The 25,000-nt window shown below is 38.9% G+C and overlaps 1 protein-coding gene across 2 annotated transcripts in view; it reads left to right on the top strand.

Moving 5' to 3' along the window:
• The window catches only part of LOC137969470 (gastric triacylglycerol lipase-like), a 34,284-nt gene that overhangs the window by 238 nt on the left and 9,046 nt on the right, over nucleotides 1-25,000 (top strand). The window contains exons 1-7 of one of the 2 annotated variants that reach the window (XM_068815719.1): nucleotides 6,172-6,344; nucleotides 6,852-7,024; nucleotides 8,654-8,994; nucleotides 10,044-10,290; nucleotides 12,083-12,238; nucleotides 12,619-12,690; nucleotides 13,100-13,168. In XM_068815719.1, coding sequence (XP_068671820.1) covers nucleotides 6,923-7,024; nucleotides 8,654-8,994; nucleotides 10,044-10,290; nucleotides 12,083-12,238; nucleotides 12,619-12,690; nucleotides 13,100-13,168 — 987 coding nt within the window. In that variant the 5' untranslated portion in view covers nucleotides 6,172-6,344; nucleotides 6,852-6,922. Of the gene's footprint in view, nucleotides 1-6,171; nucleotides 6,345-6,851; nucleotides 7,025-8,653; nucleotides 8,995-10,043; nucleotides 10,291-12,082; nucleotides 12,239-12,618; nucleotides 12,691-13,099; nucleotides 13,169-25,000 lie in introns of those variants that run through there. The other variant, XM_068815720.1, reaches the window with a different exon arrangement.

Here is a 25,000-nt window from a genome sequence, read left to right as displayed (position 1 = left end):
GATAAAAATTACGGGCAGAAACATACTTATTAAAGACAACGTTTCAGTGTCCTCATGACACCATCATCAGGTAAAATATAATATTTTACAGATAACTCGAATATTAATGTTCAAGATTAAGTTCAAAGTCCCTAGAGGCTACCCTGGTGAAAATCCTTAAAGGATCTTTAAAGATCTTCAAAGATCTTCAAAGACCTGACAAAGATCTTTAAAGATGAAGATCTTCACAGGATCCTTGAAGGATCTTTAAAGGATCTTCAAAGATTTTCTAAGATTGAGGACTCTTGGGATACTTCCTTAAGATCCTTGAGGAAATTATCAGGATCTTGCAAAGATCTTACCAAGATCCACACACAAAATCTTGGAAAGATCCTCAAAAGGATCCTTAGAGATCCTCAAAGAGTGACTGAGGATCTTACAAGGATCTTAAAAGGATCCTTGAAAGGTTCTTAATAAAATCTTTGACAAGATCCTTAAAGATCATACTAGGATCTTTCGAGGATCTTTGAAGGATCCTTACAGTGATCTTGAAAGAAACCTTACAAGGATCCTCGAAAGATCCCCAAGGATTGAATGAGGATCCTTAAAGGATCTTCAGAGGGATCTTGAAAAGATCTTTATCGGGATCCTTAAAGATCCTATGAGGATCCTTCAAGGATCTTAAAAAGATCCTTAAAGTGATCTTGAAGGGATCTTTTTTAGGATCCTTGAAAGATCCTATGAGGATCCTTCAAGGATCTTAAAAGGATCCTTATAGTGATCTTGAAAGGACCTTTATTAGGATCCTTGAAAGATCCTATGAGGATCCTTCACGGATCTTAAAAGGATCCTTAAAGTGATCTTGAAAGTGTCTTTGGTAGGATCCTTGAAAGATCCTATGAGGATCCTTCAGGGATCTAAAAAGGATCTTTAGAGTGATCTTGAAAATATCTTTAACAGATTTCTTACAGTTCCTTCAAGGATCTTGTAAGGACCTTTATAGGAGTGTGTATAAAAGTGTATAAAATCCCTAAAGATCCTATGAGGTATTACGTACATATACCCTCAAGCATCGTCAAGGCACCAAACTTTGAACATAAAAATAATCACGCTGTACACGAATGAATTAAAAAGAAAACTTTTATTCTGATGTAATCCATGGATTGTCGGAAATATCAGTAACAGATTACCTTGTTTGATGAACTCGTAAGAGATGCAGGCCGGCGCCAGAAGCAATATGAAACAGTATACTCTCGAAATATCAAAGAATTCGTGTCAGCACGTAAATTATCATTTACAAAAAGACCAGGGCTAAAATACAGAATTCACGGCCACATCTAGAGCCTCTAGTGACGAGCCGGCTCGACCAGTAAATTTTCACATTCCGCTAACGGTTAATTCGATGAGTCTGCTATGACTTTTCAGTAATTCTTTAAAGTACAGATGAATCGGAGGGTTGTAATCCTCCGCCATCTTGGATAAGAGATAAGACTGGAAACTAGTGAGCCGTTTCGCTTTTGGTCAGCAGTCACCAACGATGGCTCCTCTTACATGTACAGTTCGGCGGTTTTAATTAAGTTTGTATCAACGAGCATAAATCTTACGATTCATGATTGTTTTACCCTATAAATACTGATTCAAAACGAGGAAATGCGTACAGCAATCCAAGTACAAAGGTAGGCGCTAATTATAAGCAGATAATATTTGAGTTGATGCCGTATTGTCCTGGGATTCTCGTAAGGTCGACTTGTGGCAAGTCTATGTTGTTCCCAATTCAAATCTCTCGGGTTTAAGATTCTTTGTGTGTTGAATTTGCATGACAATGAAGCATTCACATTTAAAATGATATGGAAATACCAGAAGAAAACGTTTTATTCCCAAAATTAAAGATTTAAAATGGGTGCAACATTGAGTTAGCCGAATTGGTCTGTTGAGAATTCAAACTTTTCAAGCTTCAAGTCCCAAATTTGACATGTGCAGGTAAGGATTATAATTTGGCTTAATTGCTATAATCCTGTAAAAAAAAATAGGTGAATCTTAACGAGATTACTTAAGCTTTACATCAAAAGAGTGGTTGTTGCAAATTATATGATTGGCAAAGGATTCCTTCGATTCTCTGTAAATGCTATGTGTCTGAGGTTCATAGCAATTTTCAAAGGTTAGGTGGTGCGCATTTATTGTCACTTCCAGGGCATGACTTGCTAGTACATGTGGACTTCATGATAATCAATATGAGTAATTTGCCCTTATGGTTTTGTTGTTCTTTCAGGATGTGTAACTGCATTTGAAATATTCAGAAAAAGTTCTAAAAATACAGCCTCAGCCGGCAATAGCATCAAATGGGACATTCCATTTTTTATCCGCACCCCCCCTATGGAAGGCATTTTTCCGACAGGTCCCTTTTGCTCTGAAATCAGATTCCGACAGGTCCCTTTCACCTCTGAAGTTAGATTCCGACAGGCTCCTTTTCCTCTGAAGCTTGATTCCGACAGGCCCGTTTTTGTATAGAACAAAGACTTCCGATTCCGACCCCCTAAACTGGAGCAGAAAATCCAGATTCCGACAGGGTCCTTCTTGACATTTAAAAAAATGCCTTCCATAGGGGGGGTGCGGATAAAAAATGGAATGTCCCAATACTGAGTAACGAAAAAAATGAGTAATAAAAAGATAGATAAAATAAAGTAAATACAAATGTGTTAGGTAAAACCACACATTGTTGTAGTGCAGATGTACTTACAAGTGCAGTGATAAGTAGGTTCTTTTTGTAGTGTTTCTCTTTTGCTGTTTTTCTATCCTACAATTTAAGGTTTTTGTCTTATTTTTAAGAAACATTTTCTGGATAAAAATGGCTGTTTGTGAAAAAAGTTTGAATATTCTTAGCTGTATCCTCGATGTTAATGACTACTTAATAATGTGTCAATGATTATTTATATACATTCAAGTCATATTAAAGGAAATTTTAAGAAATTGGTTTACTGTATGCAGCTAAACTTCTAATTAATGGATAACCATGTGACCAAATAACTCCAAAAGCTACTATCATCTCAGTTGAATAAGATGTGAGCAAAGTTGTCACAGAGTTTCATGCTAAAATAATGTTGTCAAAGGCAACTTGATCCACATCAAGTCTGAAAAACAATAGTCAATGCATCATTTGTTCAGGTTTGTTAGATTTTTATTGTATTCTTCCCATCCCTTTGACCCAGGAGTTCGTGGACATTTTTTGATAACAAGCCAAGGTGATAAGCCTTACCAAACTTCACTTGCATCTTACTCAAGTGAGAATTGTAGTTTGTGGCTGTTTTTCATTCAGTTCAATAAAGAATGCTAGCAAATAAAGTTGGATACTGATTTTCCATGATTCATCATTGTTATTTTACTTCAATCATACTTAGCATTATAACATAGTTTTCAGACAAATGAAGCATTTTATGTATTGAAGTTTGTCTTCTACAGAAAGAAAGCTCCTTTTTCCAGGTTTTTAATTAAAATAATTTTGTACATCAAACCGGAGTCCAATAAGTGCAATTCAGGGTGAGAAGGTGGACAATAAAATTAATAATCTTCTAGGTGTGGACATGGCTCAAGTGAGAAGAGCTGTGATAACAAAAACAGATCTGATGCAACTGGTGGATGCAAATCTAACCCCACCAGGAGCGCCCCAAGGCCAGACATGTGCCCAGCGGGAAATACGATGATGAATCTCTGCTAGGTTCCTGTAAAGTCCTAAATGATATTTAAACATCAACATCCTCAAGGATCTTGCACAGGATCTTGGCAAGGGTTTTTGAAGATCCTCAAGGATCTTGGATATGGATTTTGAAGATCCCCAAGGATCTTTGATGATCTTCAAAGATCTTGGTCAGGATCTTTAAAAATCCTTGAGGGTCCTGCACAGGATCTTTGAAGATCCTCAAGGATCTTGGACAGGATCTTTGAAGATCCTCAAGGATCTTGGACAGGATCTTCGAAGATCCTCAAGGATCTTGGACAGGATCTTTGAAGATCCTCAAGGATCTTGGACAGGATCTTTGAAGATCCTCAAGGATCTTGGACAGGATCTTCGAAGATCCTCAAGGATCCTTGAAGATCTTGGCAAGGATCTTTGAGGATCTTGGCAAGAAAAGCTAAGATCTTTAAGGATCTTCAAGGATCCTAGGTAGGATCCTTGAGGATTCGGAAAAAGATCCTTAGAAAGATCCTCAAAAAGATCTTTGAGGAGTCTTTAAGGATCTTCAAAGATCCTTCAAAGATTTTCACCAGGGTAGGTGAAAAGTTTTGCCTTTATCGAGTCACTTTGGATATTCAGACACGTTTGTGCTCGCGAATAAGGAACCTTTCATACACAAGACAATCAAATTTGCATGAGCATTTCTTAAGAATGCGAAACATGTCAGATGTTATTGTTCTTGTTTGATGTTGACTTTGGCTGTGATTGAATATTGAACCAGATCTTTTATGCTCATCGATCCATTGGTAGAGATGTCGACGCGTGTAACCAACATAGCTGGCATCATACCAGCCACATTCAAATTTGTAAACTACTGATTGTTCGTTGATCAACGAGGGCTTGATTTCTTTATGTTTGAGATCTTTTCGAGAAATAAAGATTGGGCATAAGTCGATGTTTAACAGCTTACTAAGATCTTTCAACTGCTTACGCACAGAGTCAGATGATTTTTGTTCCTTGAACGGTAGAACAATTCGTACTGATCGCGGGTCAGGTGTAGATTTGCGTGGAGGTGCTGGTGTTTGTTTGGAAACAAACACCAGCACCTCCCCAAATTTGATTGTCTTGTGCATGAAATGTTCCTTATTCGCGAGCACAAACCGTGTCTGAATATCCAAAGTGACTCGATAAAGGCCAAACTTTTCACCTAGCCTCTAGGGACTTTGAACTTAATCTTGAACATAAATATTCTAGTTATCTGTAAAATATTATATTTGACCTGATGATGGTGTCATGAGGACACCGAAACGTTGTCTTTAATAAGTATGTTTCTGCCCGTAATTTTTATCATCAAAAGAGCTATTGTTTGAATAATATCTGTTTCAAGGGCCCTAATTAGTCCTTACTATAATGTGCCCTTCGCCATTCAATATTCTTTTTGGAAATAACTAATACATCTTAACTGTTTAAATTTATCTACTTTGTTATCTCTATTTATATGTATTTGCCTAATGAATGGAGGGAAAAAAAAAAAAAACAAACAAACAAAAATGTCGTGTTATCAAAGGAGAGTTGTTGTTCCTGTTCTGTATGCATGTCGGAGGTACCGTTGCTCAACATTTATGTCATCAATCGTCCAACTGGATCACGTCAACCGGACAGCTAAGACTTCCTTGACGACATGTCAAGTCAGAAGATCAGATTTAAAATACCATCAGAAACAATTAAGGTCGGCTAGACAGAACTGATCATAGCTTCACTTGATTCTTTTCTTTCTTTTTTTAAGTGACAATATCATTCGGCCTTTAAGCTGATTATGCGCCTTCTAAAAAGTACCTATCAAAGTCTACAAAAGAAATTCCGATGACGGGCTGTGCCTAGAAAATGGGGTTTGAATCTTTGCTATTAATAAGTGCACAAACCGATGCATGCCAAAGCACGCCCGCATTAGTATCGGATTGAAGGAAGGTGCACTTCCATTGGTGCAATTTGTCTTCCGACCAACGTTTCCAAGAATTCAACTTACTTTATTCCTTCCATTCAATTATTTTAGTACCGTTTATTTATTTTATAAACAAATAAATAAACGTCTTTGATAAAACGAATACTTTAATTTGCTGAAGAAAGAACCAGGGGGCGGTGTAATATCCTGAAACTTTAATTTCACCTACTGTTGGTGGGGCGGCTGTATCCCAGTGAGTGTATCAACTGTGAGTGAGTTGTACAAAAGAAATTCCGATGACAGGCTGTGCCTAGAAAATGGTGTTTGAATCTTGGCTATTAATAAGTGCACAAACCGATGCATGCCAAAGCACGCCCGCATTAGTATCCGATTGAAGGAAGGTGCACTTCCATTGGTGCAATTTGTCTTCCGACCAACGTTTCCAAGAATTCAACTTACTTTATTACTTCCGTTTAATTATTTTAGTACCGTTTATTTATTTTGTAAATAAATATTTATAAATAAATAAATAAACGTCTTTGATAAAACGAATACTTTAATTGGCTGAAGAAAGAACCAGGGGGCGGTGTAATATCCTGAGACTTCCTTTACGCAGCCGTTTAGTGTAATTTGCATTTGAATTTTCCTGCTCAACATATGTTTCGCTTCAAATGCGAGGCTTTACCTATTTTTCGTCGTAAGTCATGGTCTGGGTGAGAGCTTTTTGAAAACTTAATGCGAATTACGAATGCGGTGAGTGAAGAATTTTCTGTGATTCTTATTTATTTAAACCTATTGTTGAGGAAGTTGATCAAGGTCCATATTTTAACAGAATGATGCGTTCTTCATATTCTGCTTAATTATGGGTCCAGATTAAGAACAAAGGACCGAAACTGAACACGCAAACGGATTCCATTCGCGCAAAACTTTTTACCTGAATGCTTTCATGCTAATTTATTTTCTCACTTTCTAAATCTATAAATATGCCTTTCCGTTATTTCTAATTTATTCATTTGACAATGATGACATGAAGTCGTCGAAACGTCATGTTATTTTACTATCGTTAATTTTCTTGCTTAATGTTTATCTAAATCACTTCTTATTTACCTTGAAATAAATTGGTACGCAGGTGTCACAATGCTGTACCATTAATGGCGTAGAAAGTCAGGTCCAAAAGAGCAATGGTGATTGTAATATATTATTGGAGGAGGCTAAAATGCTTTGGCGGGCATTTATTTTTCTGCTCTCTTCCTCTTCTAGGAGCTTTTTCAAAGATTTTCGCAATAGTTGAACTCCATCATCGTGGCCGCCCTGTGACGATAAACTGAAACATGTATCTCGCTTCATTCACCGTCCTATACACTGTGCTTGCCACAGCTAATGGCTTTGGGCTTTTAAAACCTCATTTGGACCCGGAAGTCGACATGAATGTGGTGAGTTTTAAAAATATTAGGATTGCTATGTCCTATAGAGACAAATATCGAGCTCGCTTGGAAGGTTGAGATATTTTTATCCCAGGATTGGAAAGAGAGAATCCATAATTCTTCGGAGCCCATTTTTTAATATATATTAAACTTACGGTAAAAGAACCTGCCATTTTTTAGGAAAAAGAAGTTGAAAGCTTTTAAACCCTGCATGGCGTGTCTTCCTTGCAAATTTACAGTAGATTTATTCTGGAAATAAGCTCAAAATGCCTCAACACTATTTGCAAACGACTGACCTACCTCATTGCTTCACGTATATCTTGTAACTAGTGCTATTAGTTCTCTCTATTTAACGTCAAAAATCTGATGATCTATTTTTGATGGGAAGAAATGTCGCCGGGAATGATGAACAAGACAAAAGCACAGTAAGACTGAGTTTCTTACCTTCAACACACCAGTCGTAAAGTCAATTGGTTTTGACAAAATTGATTCATGTACGTATTTTCAATGGGGAATTGCTATCAGGGGATAATTTTTGAAAATAAAAGGGGAAAAGAAGGTATCCCCATACATACTCTTTTCCTACTCCCACGTTGTACAAATCCCGAGAAAATTAGGCAACAGCCAATCATATGGCAGGAATGTGTTCTCTGAGCGTGGGCAGAGCGCGTGATTGTCTGTTACCTAATCTCCTTGGGGTCTTGACAGCGCGGGAGTGGATCGTAATACAATCTGAGACATGTTAGCTATGGAAAAAGGCATGTCTTCTCTTTCCCCTTTATTTTCTCTTGTACTTATTTAATAACAACACCAGAATATGGTGTGCCCTTTCCTAATGCAATATCCGTTTGCTTTCTTCTACTCACAAATAAACGTAGCTAGAAAGAAAAAGAAAAAGAAAAAACGTATATGTTTTCTCTTAATCGTAACGCTTTTGAGGGGCGAAAACTTACAAAAATTCATACACTCACTTGCACAAACTATACTGGTTATACATTTAAACGACAATGTAAAGAAAGTTAATAAACTCCTAAACGGAAACGTTCTCCATCAAATGGAGATTGAATATTTTACTGTAAAAGTTCATTCGAAAAAAAATATTCACTCACTCAACAGGAAAATAATTTTCACCCATGAACTGTCGGAAAAAAAAAGAAAAAGAAAATCACTTTACAAACTCAGTCCACAATGGGCTCCATGTTTAGGAAACGAAGGTGCAACTCTCTTTAGGGGAATTTTAACCGATTTATTTACTTTTTTATTTATTTTTCATTGATATATTTTGGTTAAAAATGGCTGCTACTTATGAATAAATACCGACATTTGGCTACTAAGTGAGTCACATTTGTTGAACCGACAAATGAAAGATGTATAATGTTACCCTTTGTGCTTTGATGCTTGCTGTTTTTCAAAATGGCTGCCAATTGAATTTCAAAATGGTTGAGGTCGGCTAAATGTCAAAATGGTTGTGATTATCACCAACCTTCTTAACTTGTGAAAAGTACACAAAATTCATGGACGGCCTTAAAAAGGACACCTTGGATAAAAGAAAACAAAGTTGACGTTGTATTTGTCATACCTTCATGGTGTGTGGGTTCCGTTTACAGGCCAAACTAATTAATTGTATTCGTCCTTCAGACTGAAATGATTAGTTACAATGGATACCCAGCAGAGGAGTACACCGTTAAGACAGAAGACGGTTACCTCATCTACATTCAGAGAATACCAGGAGGAAGAGATGAAGTCAACCAGGACACTTGTGACCAGGATAGCTGTCCAGATCCGAAGCCAGTGGTATTCCTACAGCATGGTATGCTGTGTGCCTCGTCCAACTGGGTCGCAAACTTCCCTAATCAAAGCTTGGGCTTCCTTATGGCTGATGCGGGTTTTGATGTTTGGTTAGGCAACGTGCGAGGAAATACCTATGGTCTACGTAATATCAAATACAAAACAAATTCCAACAAATTTTGGGACTTTAGGTAATCTTCTTTGTGTTGTCATGGTAAAGAAAGATGTACCAAATGAGATCATGGAAGAGGTGGCTCTCCATTGGCCTAAAAGAGAATAATACTGAACGCAATCGCAAGGGAAAAGAAAGAAAGGAACTTTATTTAAGAGTGTAGTCGTTCTAGCGTCGGAGCACTAATTAGGGACACCGTAAACTAAAATTAACATTTAAGGCAAAGCAAGTCAAATGTTGGTTTTGAGGGAAGGGAGGTTTTTATGATTTCCTTTTCTAGCGATAAGGAAACGAAACCTCTGCACGGACCTCCTCGATGGCATCCAGAAATTTGGACGAATAATTACAATCTACAAGTAAACGTTTCAAGTCTGCTATTGTAAGACAATATTCTTATTACTACTACTACTACTACTACTACTACTACTACTACTACTACTACTACTACTACTACTACTACTACTACTACTACTGCTACTACTACTACTACTACTACTACTACTACTACTACTACTGCTGCTGCTACTACTACTACTACTGCTCACCACTACTGAAACGACGACGACGACGACTGTTGCTACTGCTGCTACTACTACTACTACTACTACTACTACTACTATACTACTACTACTCACTACTACTACTACTACTACTACTACTACTACTACTACTACTACTACTACTACTACTACTACTACTACTACTACTATAACCAGCGGCTTTCACGCGTGCCCAATTGCGGAAGAGGCTTTGCAATGACATTATGTCGCACACACACAACAAAGTATCGAGGAGATCCTTGCAAATGTTTCCATTCCTTCTCGCTACAGAGGGAATTTAAGGACCCTCTGGGAAACAGGGTACAATATGAGGCAAACTAACTATTGTACCGTTTAAAAGCCTGTGACTTTAGTGTAACCTTCAGAAATAATTTCACGTGTTGTGTAACACAACGCAACTTTGACGGCAAATTTTATCAATTAAAACATTGCCGTTGACATTTTTCCCCTAGGAAATGAAACTAAGAGCATCTGAACTCACTGACGTTCGCCTATTTGTTTTTTGCAGCTGGGACGAGATGGCCCAATACGATCTTCCTGCCATGTTGAAATTTGTGACGAACAAAACATCGCAATCCTCGCTTTACTACATTGGTCATTCCCAGGGAACTACAATCGGTTTTGCCGAGTTCTCCACGAATAAAGAGTTGGCTAAAATGGTGAAGACGTTTTTCGCTCTTGCACCAATAAGCACTATAGGTCATACAAAGACCCCTTTCCTGACCATTCCTAGCGAAACTTCCATGGAAATTAAGGTATGTAGTATGATCGTTTAAATTAAGATCCTTCACTCAAACATGTATCCTCATTTTCTTTTTTTTTTTTTTAATTTTAAACAAATGAGACACCGAAGCTCACGCTTCAGAGCTGGTAAGTGTCAATAAAAGGATATGTTTCGATAAATTCATTTTTCTTTGAAAAAAAATCATAATGTAAAAAAAAATAAGTCGGCTCGTATTCAGTTAGGAGTTAGGGCGAGAAACGAAGTCGTCTATGGCAACGACAACACCACAAGACAAGATCTAGACCATTATTGGTTAAAGGAGAAAAAAATAGTCTATTTTAGTCCTTTTTTCTTCTATTCTAGGCTATAATACTATGTAAGATTACCGAATTTAAGGTTTTAACCACAACGGGAGCATACAAGATAGAATAACTTATATTTTTCTTCCTTACCAATCCAGTTACTGGATAGCTCGCCCATATTGTACAACGTAAGCAAGATCAACCGAATAGTCGCTGGATACTTAAGATACCGCTTAGCTACACATAATAATAATGATAATGATAATGATAATGATAATGATAATAAGTATTTCTATAGCGTACAACTCTAATAAATTGCTCGTGCGCTTTACAACAAATAAAAATGAATAATAATCAAACTACATTTACTGACATCCACTAACAAACAATTTAAAAAGATAAGTTTTCAAAACGCTTTTAAAAATGTCAACAGATGAACTCCTACGTATTGAAAGAGGCAAAGGGTTCCACAATCTAGGGGCACATACTGCAACTGAACGATCGATCTCCATAAGTTCGCATTTTTGAAGATGGTTCTACAAGGTCGCCATTACTAACAGATCGCAAAGAATGCGAGCTCCTACGATAAGTTAAAAGATCAGACAAATACGACGGGGTCTTATCATTAAGAGATTTATAAACTAAAAGAAGAATCTTAAAAACAAGACGATGCCTAATGGGAAGCCAATATAGATCAATTAAAGTCGGAGTAATATGATCGAACTTCCTAGTCAGACAAACTAGACGTATTCGCCAGGGCACTTGCATCGTTGCAGCTAGGATATAAGCGATCAGTATTCATCTGAAGCAACTTGTTGATAGCTGAAAACAGAGATTTCGCATTATACTAATTGTCCTTGATCTTCTCACAATAGTATGCTTGTTTAGAAGCTTGTATCGAAGGGTTACTCTCGTTTGATGGTGATATAACTCCCTAAAAGTTTGGCGAATTAGTGTTTTCCTCCTAAGTTTATAATTGGTAAGTGGACAACGTACATTTAGCTTTGTTTTCACGAGCTGCATGCGTCTGTTGTATACCACAATGCCAACCTCGTACAAGTCCCTCAAAGCACTCAATTTAGGCCGTTTGAAAGTTGTGTTTGGACTATTAATAGACCAATTTCGATATATTAAAATTCAGTCCTAAACAAAAGGCGCGATCTAGAGGCTCTGGGGTATAAACTCATACAAATCCTAAAATTTATTCCCCAGAGCCTCGAGATGATGCCTTCTGTTCAGGACTGAATTCTAATATATCGAATTTGGTCTATTCGAGAATAACCCTCCCTTTGCTGAGGCAGACATATGTGACCTCAAAGGTTTCACGTTCTTTGTCTCGCTATGAGGAAATCTTTACAGCATGCACTACTCAAAGCGAAGGTCAACTCAGTGGCTGACATGTGTTAACTCCGTTATTGTATATTGTTTCATGCATGATCATAGTGCATTTCTCTAAAAATGAGACTTATCGTTGGGAGCCTTTTATTAATGTTAACACATTTATTTCCTTATTTTTCAAAGATGGTGCACAAGATGTTGGGTAAACGCGACTTCCTTCCATCCGGACCCATAGTTCAATGGTTTGGGAAACACGTCTGTTCAAAGGCTATCTATCAACCCTTTTGTGCTGACGTGATGTTTACTTTGTGCGGTTTTGATCGAAAAAATTTGAACAATGTATGCTAAAACATATATCTCTGTTCATTCACTTGTGTCCAGAAATGCAAGTAATGTGATATCCAACACGAAGTTGTGGTTGAAATATTGGCATTCCTACCTATTTCTAACAATAAGGTTAGGGACAAGAAAAGCGTCATTCAGTAGGTCAGGGTAAACGTAGCCCAGCGTTTCGCCTTATTTGAGGAGCGTCATTTTGGGGACACTTCGTGACGATTATTGAAATCCGTGCGCGTCTAATTATTTGCATTTCTAGCCATGCCTATTTCTCAATTCCTTCTTTATTTTTATTTATTTTTTATTTCGTAGTCATTTGTACGAAGGGATGTGAGGCAGTGTCAAGCTGTATTTGACCTTTCGTACCTTTTATTTCACAACAGACACGAATTCCAGTGTATGTAACACACACACCCGCAGGCACTTCTGTTAAAAACGCGATCCACTGGCTACAGGTAATACGATATTTTGTGCAGAGCTCCCCAAATTCCTTCAAACGCTGCTGAGATCACCGAAAAAAAGCATAGTCTAGCTTTGTTCGATTTTATTTGCTTCGCTTTATTATCTTTTTTTGATATTTAAAACTTGTGCCCGCGACTTCCTAAAACATATATGTATCCGAACATTTTTTTAAAGACATGATTTACAGTAAATAAGATAAGGCAAAACCGCATATGTAAAGGAAAATCACAGAACTGTCGTTGTTCGTCAGCATGTGGTTGAAGTGATGTCAAGTGACGTATGATGGAGTATGGAAAAATCAGTCGGCGACTTGTCGTGAACTTCTAGAGAGGTCTGTTTCTTTATGTATAGGCCTTTTTGTAGTCTCTCTCACAAATGTGTTCATAATTCCTTTTTCAACAGATGGTGAATTCCAAAAAATTCCAAATGTACGATTATGGATATTTTGGAAATCAGCGAAACTATAGACAAGTATGTTTAGTAATTTTACTTTATTTTCTCTAAGTCCATAGAAAGGCTTTCGTTTTCCAAAGTGACCGATGTTGTCCTTTCGCGGGGTAAACTGGGAAACATGGTTTTGTATCAGGTCAACACTCTTTCTTTAATTTTCGCGCAAATTTACCTTGACTCTGAAAAAAAAAAAAAACAACGTTAGTTTGGTTAGTCACCTTCGTTGCAATTAAGGTCGGAGATATTGTAATGCGACGGCTCTGCTAACTGCTGCAATGTCAACGGATTTATTCACAAACTGAATCGAAGAAACTGAACAACGTACCTCTCGTTAAGAGTCAGCACACTCGCACAATCCCTAACCGTAAGTCTAGCTCTTGTTTGAGTCATTGTTGCGTGCATATCAGTTGCGAAAGCTTAACGCCAAGTAACTGTCTCTTCATCCAGCTCAAGCACATTACAGTAAGCTTGCGCATTTAACACTAGGCTTTTCGTTACCTTTGCCTCTCTTCACCCGAAAAATGATGCTCTCCCGCATCAGGAGGCCGTTCAACAATAAGATTTAATGAGAAAAGACCAATGCTTGAATCCTCCTCTAACAATTGAACACAAAATGATAAAAAAAAACCGTACTTCAATAAAAGTCAACGGAAACAATGCTTGATCTCCTTCCTTTCACTAGCAAAAAGTCCAGCTAGATCACATCGAGCTTGAAATGTTTTTCAACTGAACTAAAGTTAAATCGATGCTTTTCCGCTGCGTGAAGCGGCTGCCGGAAATGACATCAGTAATTCAGCTGTCAAGTGTCCTCCCTCCATTGTCAAAAGTTTTCCGTTCTTCAAACGGTTTGAGACGGTCGTGATGCAAAAACTTCCTCTGGAATTCTTCTGAATACGATAAACCACGTCTGTCGCACGTTTAATGACTTCCCAGTGCCCTTCCCCCTTCCCTTCCTCTGCGGATTGTACAGCCACACCTTCTCCCCATCCGCGTATGAATGTGAATTCGACCTCTGGTCATACAAGCGTTTCAACCCTCAAATGATCCCGTCACAATTGCTCCATACATGTCCAATACACTCGACCTGAGTCGGGTTGTCTTCACTCGCAGGCGGATTGAGTCCGATCGCGACCGGAACCGGAAATGGGTGCATGGCGCTTGATCAGTAGTACCGGAAGTGAGGGTTAACAGGAGCGAGGGGATTGAAAAAGTTGGCAAACAGACTCGATCGGATCCGATGGAGACAGCTCTTCCTGACAAGAGTCAATCGGACTCTCGGAAGTCAGTTCGCGCGTGACAGAAAATATCTCTCAGCCATGACGCGAAACAAGCACACGCTACACGTGAAATATATGTCGTTCTTAAAGCCATGAGGCGATACAAGCGCGCCACACATGTAACATTAGTCGTTCTTTAAGACATGCGATGCGAAAGTCAACATCACGAAACATTGCCCTCCACACTATACCTCGTTCTTTAAAGCATGAAGCTGAACAAGATTTTCACAAATCCAGGTCATTGAATTTCCGATTGCGACAGAAATTCTTGTCATCCAATCTCCGACAACAATAAATTATTAGCTTTTCAGTCAAATCCACTGATTTCAGTGACCAAGAAAAAGATACTCTGCGTGAACGAGAGCCTTTCCCTGAATGAAAACTTTCATTTGTTTTTCTAATTGAAATTGTGATTAATTCCATAAGACATTAGAAACTTCTATAGCATTCTGGAACTGTTCTAGTTAGAGGAGCTCTATATTGATTATATGTGAAATATAGAATGGTCAAGGTTATGACATTAGAAAGTTCTATAGCATTCCAGGACTGCTCTAGTTTGAAGAGCTCTATAGAAAGTTCTATATCATTCTAGAACCGCTCAAGTAAAATGGTCGTATCTGCAAACTTTTAAAGTTCTGATTAAAGTCAAAATTCGCAGTTCTAGAGTTCCGATTTCTAGAGTTCTAAGTTCTAGAATTCTCAATTGTTATATGTTACCCTCTGTGGGCTCTAGAATGTCTAGAGTTCTAGAATAGCCAGACTCTCTAAGTGAGTTTCAGGACGTCTAAACTGCACACTAGACTTGGTTGATTTCACTGATTACCATTTACTAGTTTAAATACTAAGCACTCATTTAAGCAAAAACAAATCCCCATGAATACCATGTAACCGCGTTATACCTCGACCGTATCCAAGCACCTTAAGTGAGCTCAAACGTTCAGCCGTTTTCCCAAACGAATTAAAAATGGACATGAAAACTTGTCTAAACCAGGTATCGCTCTTTAGCTTTCACTTTGCGGTTCGGTTAACTACACTTTTCACGAGATTATGTGAAGAAGAAAGCACTCGTTTACTGATTAAGCCTAAACGCTCCTTTCAGTTGTTAGGCCCCAGTAAGCAGTCTCGCAAAAGTTTAGCTTTCATTTTGCGGCTCGGTAAACTACACTTTTCACACAATCTCCGACAACAATAAATTATTAGCTTATTAAAATACAATAAAAAACGTTCTCTGGCTAAACATTTTGAAAAAGAATATAAGCTTTCGGCTGTCGATCTACAGCCTTCCACGGATAAAACGTTGAATGTAAATTAGTGAAATATATACAAAAAAAGGCGAGATAAAAATGATAAAAAGAACAGAGTAAAGGTATGAAAAATGGTGGCTATTGTTTAAAAAGAATTTTATACTGATTAGGAATCGGCTTAAAGTTATTGTCAGCATGCTTGGTAGAAGAGGTGTGCCAGGCCTCTAGAGTTTTCCTAACACGAAAAGAGCCTTTGTCGATAACTCGAGAATGATTGAAATCAATGCGATGACCGAAAGACCACGCATGTTTCGCAATGTTTGACCCATTAGCACATGTTTTTACATTCCTAACGTGTTCTTTCTTGCGGGTTTCAAAGCAACGGCCAGTTTCACCTATATAACACCAATCACAATCGGCACAGGGTATTTTATAAACCACGTTGGGTTGGTGTTCAATAGCTGGTCTGAATTTAGGAGAAAGGAATTCTTGTTGTAAAGTCTTGAGGGGCTTATTTACAACTCGGATATCGTGTCTTCGAAGAATTCTTGTTAGAGGTTGCGTAACACCATTGATAAAAGGAAGGACAGCAAAACCGTTAGGGTTCTCTTGAGGCGTAAACCATTTAAAAAACATGCCAACCAATTCTTCAGGTGAAGGGATGGCATGTGTGGGTGGTTTGGAAAATTTCTGCTTTAAGATATTGGAAATAACAAAGGAGGGATAGTTGTTGGCTCGTAGAGCATCAAAGACGTGATTGATTTCGGTATTTTTCCCTTGCGGTGTACTTGGGAGTTTAATTGCGCGGTGTAGGAGGGTCTCAGCTGTACTGATCTTGTGGCGTTTGTCGTGGTGAGAAGAAAAGTCTAAATATCTGTCCGTGTGAGTTGCTTTGCGGTAAACATCAATAGTGATCATGTTATCCTTGCGAGAAACCAAAGTATCCAAGAAGGCGATCTGTTGGTCAGATTCCTCTTCAATAGTGAATGAGATGTGTGGATCGATGGAATTAAGTGTAGTGTGAACCACCCACACATGCCATCCCTTCACCTGAAGAATTGGTTGGCATGTTTTTTAAATGGTTTACGCCTCAAGAGAACCCTAACGGTTTTGCTGTCCTTCCTTTTATCAATGGTGTTACGCAACCTCTAACAAGAATTCTTCGAAGACACGATATCCGAGTTGTAAATAAGCCCCTCAAGACTTTACAACAAGAATTCCTTTCTCCTAAATTCAGACCAGCTATTGAACACCAACCCAACGTGGTTTATAAAATACCCTGTGCCGATTGTGATTGGTGTTATATAGGTGAAACTGGCCGTTGCTTTGAAACCCGCAAGAAAGAACACGTTAGGAATGTAAAAACATGTGCTAATGGGTCAAACATTGCGAAACATGCGTGGTCTTTCGGTCATCGCATTGATTTCAATCATTCTCGAGTTATCGACAAAGGCTCTTTTCGTGTTAGGAAAACTCTAGAGGCCTGGCACACCTCTTCTACCAAGCATGCTGACAATAACTTTAAGCCGATTCCTAATCAGTATAAAATTCTTTTTAAACAATAGCCACCATTTTTCATACCTTTACTCTGTTCTTTTTATCATTTTTATCTCGCCTTTTTTGTATATATTTCACTAATTTACATTCAACGTTTTATCCGTGGAAGGCTGTAGATCGACAGCCGAAAGCTTATATTCTTTTTCAAAATGTTTAGCCAGAGAACGTTTTTTATTGTATTTTAATATGCCTAATCCTGGCTGCGCTTCAATTTTTAATTAAAATTATTAGCTGTTCAGTCAAATCAGTGTAGAAGACAAAGATAATCTGAACGAGAGCCTTTCCCTGGATTAAAACTTCCATTTGATTTTCTAATTGAAATTGTGAATTCGGAATAACTGATATGTTATTTATTTATGAAAATGAGTAAGTGAAAACAACATTGAAGGATGTTTAACAAACCCAAAAAATTATCACTACTCCAGCAAGAACTTGTTCGCCGAACGTCCGGCTCGGTGTGTGCTTGCAATGTCACTGAACCACCGAAGCCATCGGATATATGTCCAGACATGCACGCAACAACCAAAAATGGCAAAAAAGAGAAAATGCTGGCGAATTTGGCAAATATGGCGAAAATGACAATTTTGCCACAATTGCCAACAAGGTAAAGCACAAAGCAGAGAGTGCTTAGGCCTAATCACTGAAAGGAGCGCTTAGGCGTAATCAGTAAACGACTGCTTTCTTGGAACCGTAAAATGAAAGCTAAAATTTTACAATAGTGCTTAGGCCTAATCACTGAAACGAGCGCTTACACTTTTGAAATATCGCTATAATGACCTGCCATCGCGGTCCGCAATCCCGTAGTCGAGGAATGAAAATTGTTCAAGGGCAGGACGATCTCGTGAAAAGTGTAGTGAACCGAACAACAAAATGAAAGCTAATATTTCAAGAGAGTGCTTTGGACTAATCACGGAAGTGAGCGCTTCGGCGTAATCAGTAAACGAGTGCTTTCTTCCTCACAAGATCTCGTGAAAAGTGTATTCTTAACTATTTTCGAGTGCGTGTGAAGAAGAAAGCACTGCAGTACACTTAAAAGTGTACTGCAGTGCTTTCTTCTTCACACGCACTCGTGAATAGTGTAGTAAACCGAAGCACAAAATGAAAGCTACAATTTTACGAGAGTGCTTAGGCCTAATCACTGAAACGAGCGCTTAGTCTTAAACAGGAATCGAGTGCTATTTCCTGTAGTTAACCGAACCGTAAAATGAAAAATAACCGAATTGTGAAATGATTCGATCAACGCACTATAAGAACGAGAGATACATATCAACAAGGGGATTGATCGCATTACTTTTTTTCACTCGATCATCGTGCTTTATGAACGAGAAATACATATACATCAATGTCCTTCGCTCTTTTTGTTTGGCGCCTCGGGAAGGAGAAACCGGGAGGAGAAATACTGCGTATCAGGGGCACCCAACGTCAATTTTCGGAAAATATCTGTTCGGAAGACGATTTGAGATTTATAATTTTCGGAACCTTTGTTGTAAAATTTCTTGCTTTCCTGCCTCTCCTAGGATTTTCGAACATCTGAAAAATGGTATAATTGCTCATTTTTAACGGATTTTTACCCTAAAAAGGTCACCTAGAATTTTCGGGAGCCTTTTTTCTGGCTAAAAGTTTCCAAAAGGTACGTTTTGATCCCTATAATTTTCGGATCACTAGACTTTTAGCTAGGAAATCCGAACAGATGAAAATTTTTTAGGCGATAAAAATATGCCTATAGCGCCCTGTTACTTGGTTTATTTTTTTAGCGCTCGTGTACATAAACGCGATCACAACTTTCAATGCAATTTGGGCAGATCGTAACACATTTCTTGGTCTTTCTAAAGCATAAATTTATTTTGGCTGTTACAAATACCCTAATATAAGCAGTTGAGCGAGTGAGTCAATTTTATCTAAATTGCACACCCCCAAAAGCCCACTGGTACATGTGAATTGACGTTGAAACTAGTATTTGGTTCAAGTGCATTCTTTGTGCTAGGCTGCGTTAAAATTTCTTCCGCGGCCTGACAAACGTGGCTCGTCGAGTTGCAAGACAATTCCGTGCAATCAACAAAGGAGTTGTTGTGCAAGGTAATTAAAAGAACTGTTTCTGTTCAGGACATTAATATTCACTTGCCTTTACCACCACTCCTCAATCAAATCTCTCTCGCGCAATCCATATGACGATTTTGTTCAAATGTTCAAGTTTTCGTTTTTGAAGGCCACAAAATGGCATAGAGAAAGCTGGCGTTATTTTTGCCAATAATAGGGAATTCAAGAAACGACTATGGCAACGGTATAGTCGAAAAACCCGTCAAAAGAAGACAATGGCTTTGCACTTGAGTTTCAAAAAGAAAATTCAGTATACCGTATTGATGAAATGACTAAATTTAAGATTTCACATGAACCCAATAACACATAAGGTAAACTGACTTCAGTCATTTTATTCTTTTTCTTTACTTTAATAATGGCACACCAAATAAGATCAGTCCTGTATGGCTAATATTATGTTCACTTTTTAGTTGAATGATCTGTAATAACCTTGAAATAGCTGCAATCCCTGTGATCAAAATTTTGTTCTGTCACGGTTGCCGTAGTCTGAGTAAACTTTCTAATGTCCAGAGCCTTTCATTTTAACGAACAAGGGCAACTATCTACAATTTCTCGAAGGACGGATATGTAAGGCCCTTTCCTTCGAACCACTGTGGCTGGTACTTCCAGCTCCAACCCCTCAAATAGTTTCTGAAGTAGCCCCTTGCATTTCACCAAAGCACAAACATTGTACTGATCTACAACTTGAATAGGGTGGCTGATGTGGTGCAGACACGAAAGCACAGAGTCTCTTGCTGAGGTGAAATTCGCATGTTCCTCAACAGCAAGCACATCTTGCTCCATTACCTGTACTTGCTGTCGCAGTTTCCCTGCCAAACATGAAAAGAGAGACAAAATGTGTTGTGCAGAAAGAAATTCCGTTGTCATGAACAGTCTGAACCGAGTCATCGCCGCATTTCTTTGGTGACCAAATTAGGTTTCAGCTTTCTCCTAGTCGCCCAGGCTGATGTTAAAGCCTCAAGGTAGGCCTTCTGATTAGCATTATATCTTTCGGCCCTCTTGGTTCCTTTGCCCAGCTCTCCTTACTGGGTTGGTGGCATGGTAACTGAAAGAACCATCAACAGCAAGGACAATCACTTAAACACATGTAGGAAGGCCTGCACCTTTCTGAAGCTGGCACGAATACTTCAGTTTGGCGAGAGCCGCTCGGGACCGAGACGGTTCGCAAGGGCTGTTGGAGCATAGACGCTCGTTGAAAAACACGAACATAGCCCACAATAGAAATGTACGTGTCAAAAGAGAGAAAATAAATTGAGAAAATTCCTTCAAATAGGACAAAACTGCAGTTTGATCTGGGCAGTGGTGGTAAAGGTGAATGAATTATTTTCTGAACAGAAACATTTGTGTCAACTTACCTTCGACTACACCTTCTTAGTTACACTCCACAGAGTTGCAACAATTCGTCACGTGACCTTTCTTTCATAAACACGACGACTCTGATGAATTCATGAAATTATTTTTCTAAAAATAAAAAGGGCAGCTTAAAATATGCCATCATGTCGATTTTCGTAAGTATATCGTTTAAACTGGTGTTGTTGATGTTGAAAAAAATTATAAGATTTGTATGGAAATCGGGAAAAAGACGCTTTGCCACCCAGTCTTCATACAAATCCTTATATTTGTCTGAGTCTTCTACGTTTTCAAACCGCTTTAAAATTCTTCCTTCGAAATATTAAAGTCTGAAAATTCCCACCCTTGCCCATTTATGCTCGCTTATTTGACCCCTGGTAAAGATAAGAATCTGAGCTCTGTGACGCGTAATTATGCAAAAAATAAATCATAATATAATAATAGAAGGCAAAAGCTTTTCGTTCGTAAACGGAAGAGATATGTCCAGAAATCCACACAACAACAAAAATGGCAAAAATGAGAAAATGTTGGCGAATTTGGCAAATATAGCGAAAATGACAATTTTGCCACAATCGCCAACGAGGCAAAGCACAAAGCAGTGAAGGGGGCCCATAAAAGTTGGCGAGAGCGGCGAATTTGGCAAATATGGCGAAAATGACAATTTTGCCACAATCGCCAACGAGGCAAAGCACAAAGCAGTGAAGGGGGCCCATAAAAGTTGGCGAGAGCGGCGAATTCGGCAAATATGGCGAAAATGACAATTTTGCCACAATCGCCAACGAGGAAAAACACAAAGCAGTGACGGGGGCCCATAAACGTTGGCGAAAGCGGCAAATTTGGCAAATATGGCGAAAATGACAATTTTGCCACATTCGCCAACGAGGAAAACACAAAGCAGTGAAGGGGGCCCATAAAGGTTGGCGAAAGCGGCGAATTTGGCAAACATGGCAAGAATGACAATTTTGCCAAAATCGCCAACGACGAAAAACACAAAGCAGTGAAGGGGGCCCATAAAAGTTGGCGAAAATGACAATTTTGCCACAATCGCCAACGAGGCAAAGCACAAAGCAGTGAAGGGGGCCCATAAAAGTTGGCGAAAGCGGCGAATTTGGTAAATATGGCGAAAATGGCAATTTTGCCACAATTGCCAACGAGGCACATAAAAGTTGGCGAAAGCGGCGAACTTGCAATTGGCAAATACGGCGAAAATGACAATTTTGCCACGATCGCCAAAGAGGAAAAACACAAAGTAGTAAAGGGGGCCCATGAAAGTTGGCGAAAGCGGCGAATTTGGCAAATATGGCGAAACTGACAATTTTCCCACAATCGCCAACAAGGCAAAGAACAAAGCAGTGAAGGGGGCCCATAAAAGTTGGCGAGAGGGGCGAATTTGGCAAATATGACAAAAATGACAATTTTGCCACAATCGCCAACGAGGCAAAGCACAAAGCAGTGAAGGGGGCCCAAAAAAGTTGGCGAAAGCGGCGAATTTGGCAAATATGGCGAAAATGACAATTTTGCCACAATCGCCAACGAGGCAAAGCACAAAGCAGTGAAGGGGGCCCATAAAAGTTGGCGAGAGCGGCAAATTTGGCAAGTATGGCAAAAGTGACAATTTTGCCACAATCGCCAACGAGAAAAAACACAAAGCAGTGAAGGGGGCCCATAAAAGTTGGCGAAAGCGGCGAATTTGGCAAATATGGCGAAAATGACAATTTTCCCACAATCGCCAACGAGGCAAACCACAAAGCAGTGAAGGGGGCCCATAAAAGTTGGCGAAAGCGGCAAATTTGGCAAATATGGCAAAAATGACAATTTTGCCACAATCGCCAACGAGGCCCGTAAAAGTTGGCGAAAGCGGCGAATTTGGCAAATATGGCGAAAATGACAAATTTGCCACAATCGCCAACGAGGCCCGTAAAAGTTGGCGAAAGCGGCGAATTTGGCAAATATGGCGAAAATGACAATTTTGCCTCAATCGCCAACGAGGAAAAGCACAAGGCAGTGAAGGGGGCCCTTAAAAGTTGGCGAAAGCGGCGTATTTGGCAAATATGGCGAAAATGACAATTTTGCCACAATCGCCAACGAGAAAAACACAAAGCAGTGAAGGGGGCCCATAAAAGTTGGCAAAAGCGGCAAATTTGGCAAATATGGCGAAAATGACAATTTTGCCACAATCGCCAACGAGGCAAAGCACAGAGCAATGAAGCAATGAGAGGGCCCATAAAAGTTGGCGAATGTGGCGAACAAAATTAATGAAAGAAGAATTCGATTTCCAGTGCTGTTTCAAATGTTTGACCTCAAATTACAAAAGTTCATTTCTTGAATTTTAATGATTTTAGAAAATTAACAACCAGCATGAAGAACAAGGGAAAGAGGAATTTGGCAAAATAGGGAGATATCGCAACGGGACGTGGCTCCAAATAACAAGGTCATGGCAAGGTTGTCATTTGTGACTGCGGTGGAACAATTCAATTACTGACATATATAACTGCCTCGTACTCTGACAATTCATGTAAGAATGACTTCACCAACGGGTACTAAGAGTTTCAAAGCAGTTATGTGAATCTTACCAATGTCCGCTTGAAAGGAATTAGATTCAATAAACCACACACAAAATATGTACTTGTCGTATGATCCATTACTTGAAAGTAAGCATTGCGTGAAGATGCATGTCGTGCCTGTGAATTTTATAGTAGCTTTTCACGAATCTTGCTATCAGTCGAAATTGAAATCCTTTTACCACAACTGTAGAAGAATGTCAACACCCAGTAGAACAGAAGTTGCAAAATTAAAATTCTCCACAAGACGATAAACATTTCCTCAATTGTGATCCGTCGGAAAGACCGAAGCGTTCTTTTAGAAGCCATCTTATGAAATTGACATATAGGTCGTGTTAAGTCACTGTAGTGTAACTGCTAACTGAGCCCCAAGTCTTCTCGTTCGTCGTCTCAGTACATACATACATAAATACTTTATTCGTCCCAAATGGGCTTTTCAGGATAAAGTCAAGAGATAACTAATGCTATATACAAGTAAATTAATTAAATAATTAACTAGTAAATGACATAATCGAAACGATTAATTATAAATTAATTAATGAAATAAAAACAAAAGTGGAGTAATTAGGTCACTAAAAAATTCGAGGGAAGGCTTCTCCTAAGGGCAACGTTTGAAGTCCTGTAGTGTTGGTTTCAACTTAAGAGTCGAATCTAGAGAGTTCCAGAGTTTGACGGCCCTGAAGTGGAAAGGTTAAAGGAATATTTAACATTTGGGAGTTCCTCGTTGTACGCCTTGTGATCATGGCTCTTTGAATATATTTAGAAAATAAAGAGGCTGGAGCGCACCCTGACATACATTTGAAGGCCATTATTGCGTGGCGATAATAAAACTGCTGTCTTACAGGTAGCCACTTTAGATCTTTAAGGATAGGGAAAATATGGTCGTATTTCCTTGAGCTGCTAACGATACGAGCCGCGAAATTCTGTACTGCCTGGATCCTACTTAAGTTGTACTCAGAGGTGTTGCTCTAAACATTACAACAATATAGCTTGCTAAAAACTAAGGCATTAACTATAATAGTTAAGGTGGTTGGGTCAAAAGCATGTTTAACTCGATTAATCTGGCCTAGGCGCACCATGCAAACGGACACTGCATGCTGAAGCTATGTGATCGTTATATGTCAAGCAGGGATCCAGGATAACTCCCAGATCCTTAGCAACGGTAGCCGGTGTAATTTCTTTTCCTAACAAATTTAGACGAAAATCCTCTACTTTGCTGACCATCGCTCTGGTTCCAAAGATAATTAAAATAGTTTTACTAGGGTTTATAAGGAGTTGATTTCTAAAAGTCCAGTTACTAATTCTGCATAAGTCTTCATTTAATTTAGTAATCTCGCTATAATGAACTGCCACCGCGGCCGCAATCCCGCATACAGAAATTTGGTTTTATCAACGGAGTTGATAATGTAAATAGGACACCGTATAGAGATTCTCTGTACGGTGGTCAGTTTACATTATCAAGTCCGTTGATAAAACCAAATTTTTGTATATTACCTCCCCACCGACGCAGCACCATAGTTTCTTTAGAAACTACCCCCCGCAATCAAGCTCTTTCCTCACCGTGTGCGGCGGGCTTAAGTAGCCAAAAGCATTTGAACAGTAGAAAACTATTTTTTACCTTGGAGCAGCTGCAGTTTACCCCGCCACATCAAGGCCGTTACTGTAAAGGGCTGGCCAAGCGGTACGCGGAAAAAATAAAGTCAAGGTTGCTAAGTATCTTAAGTAGCTGGCTACGCAGTACGCGGCACGCAGAAAGAATTAAATTCA

This window comes from Montipora foliosa, chromosome 9, assembly GCF_036669935.1.
Source record: "Montipora foliosa isolate CH-2021 chromosome 9, ASM3666993v2, whole genome shotgun sequence".
In the NCBI taxonomy this organism is placed as follows: Eukaryota; Metazoa; Cnidaria; class Anthozoa; order Scleractinia; family Acroporidae; genus Montipora; species Montipora foliosa.
The sequence above is the reverse complement of the archived record's forward strand: the minus strand, read 5'-3'. Positions and strand labels throughout refer to the sequence as shown.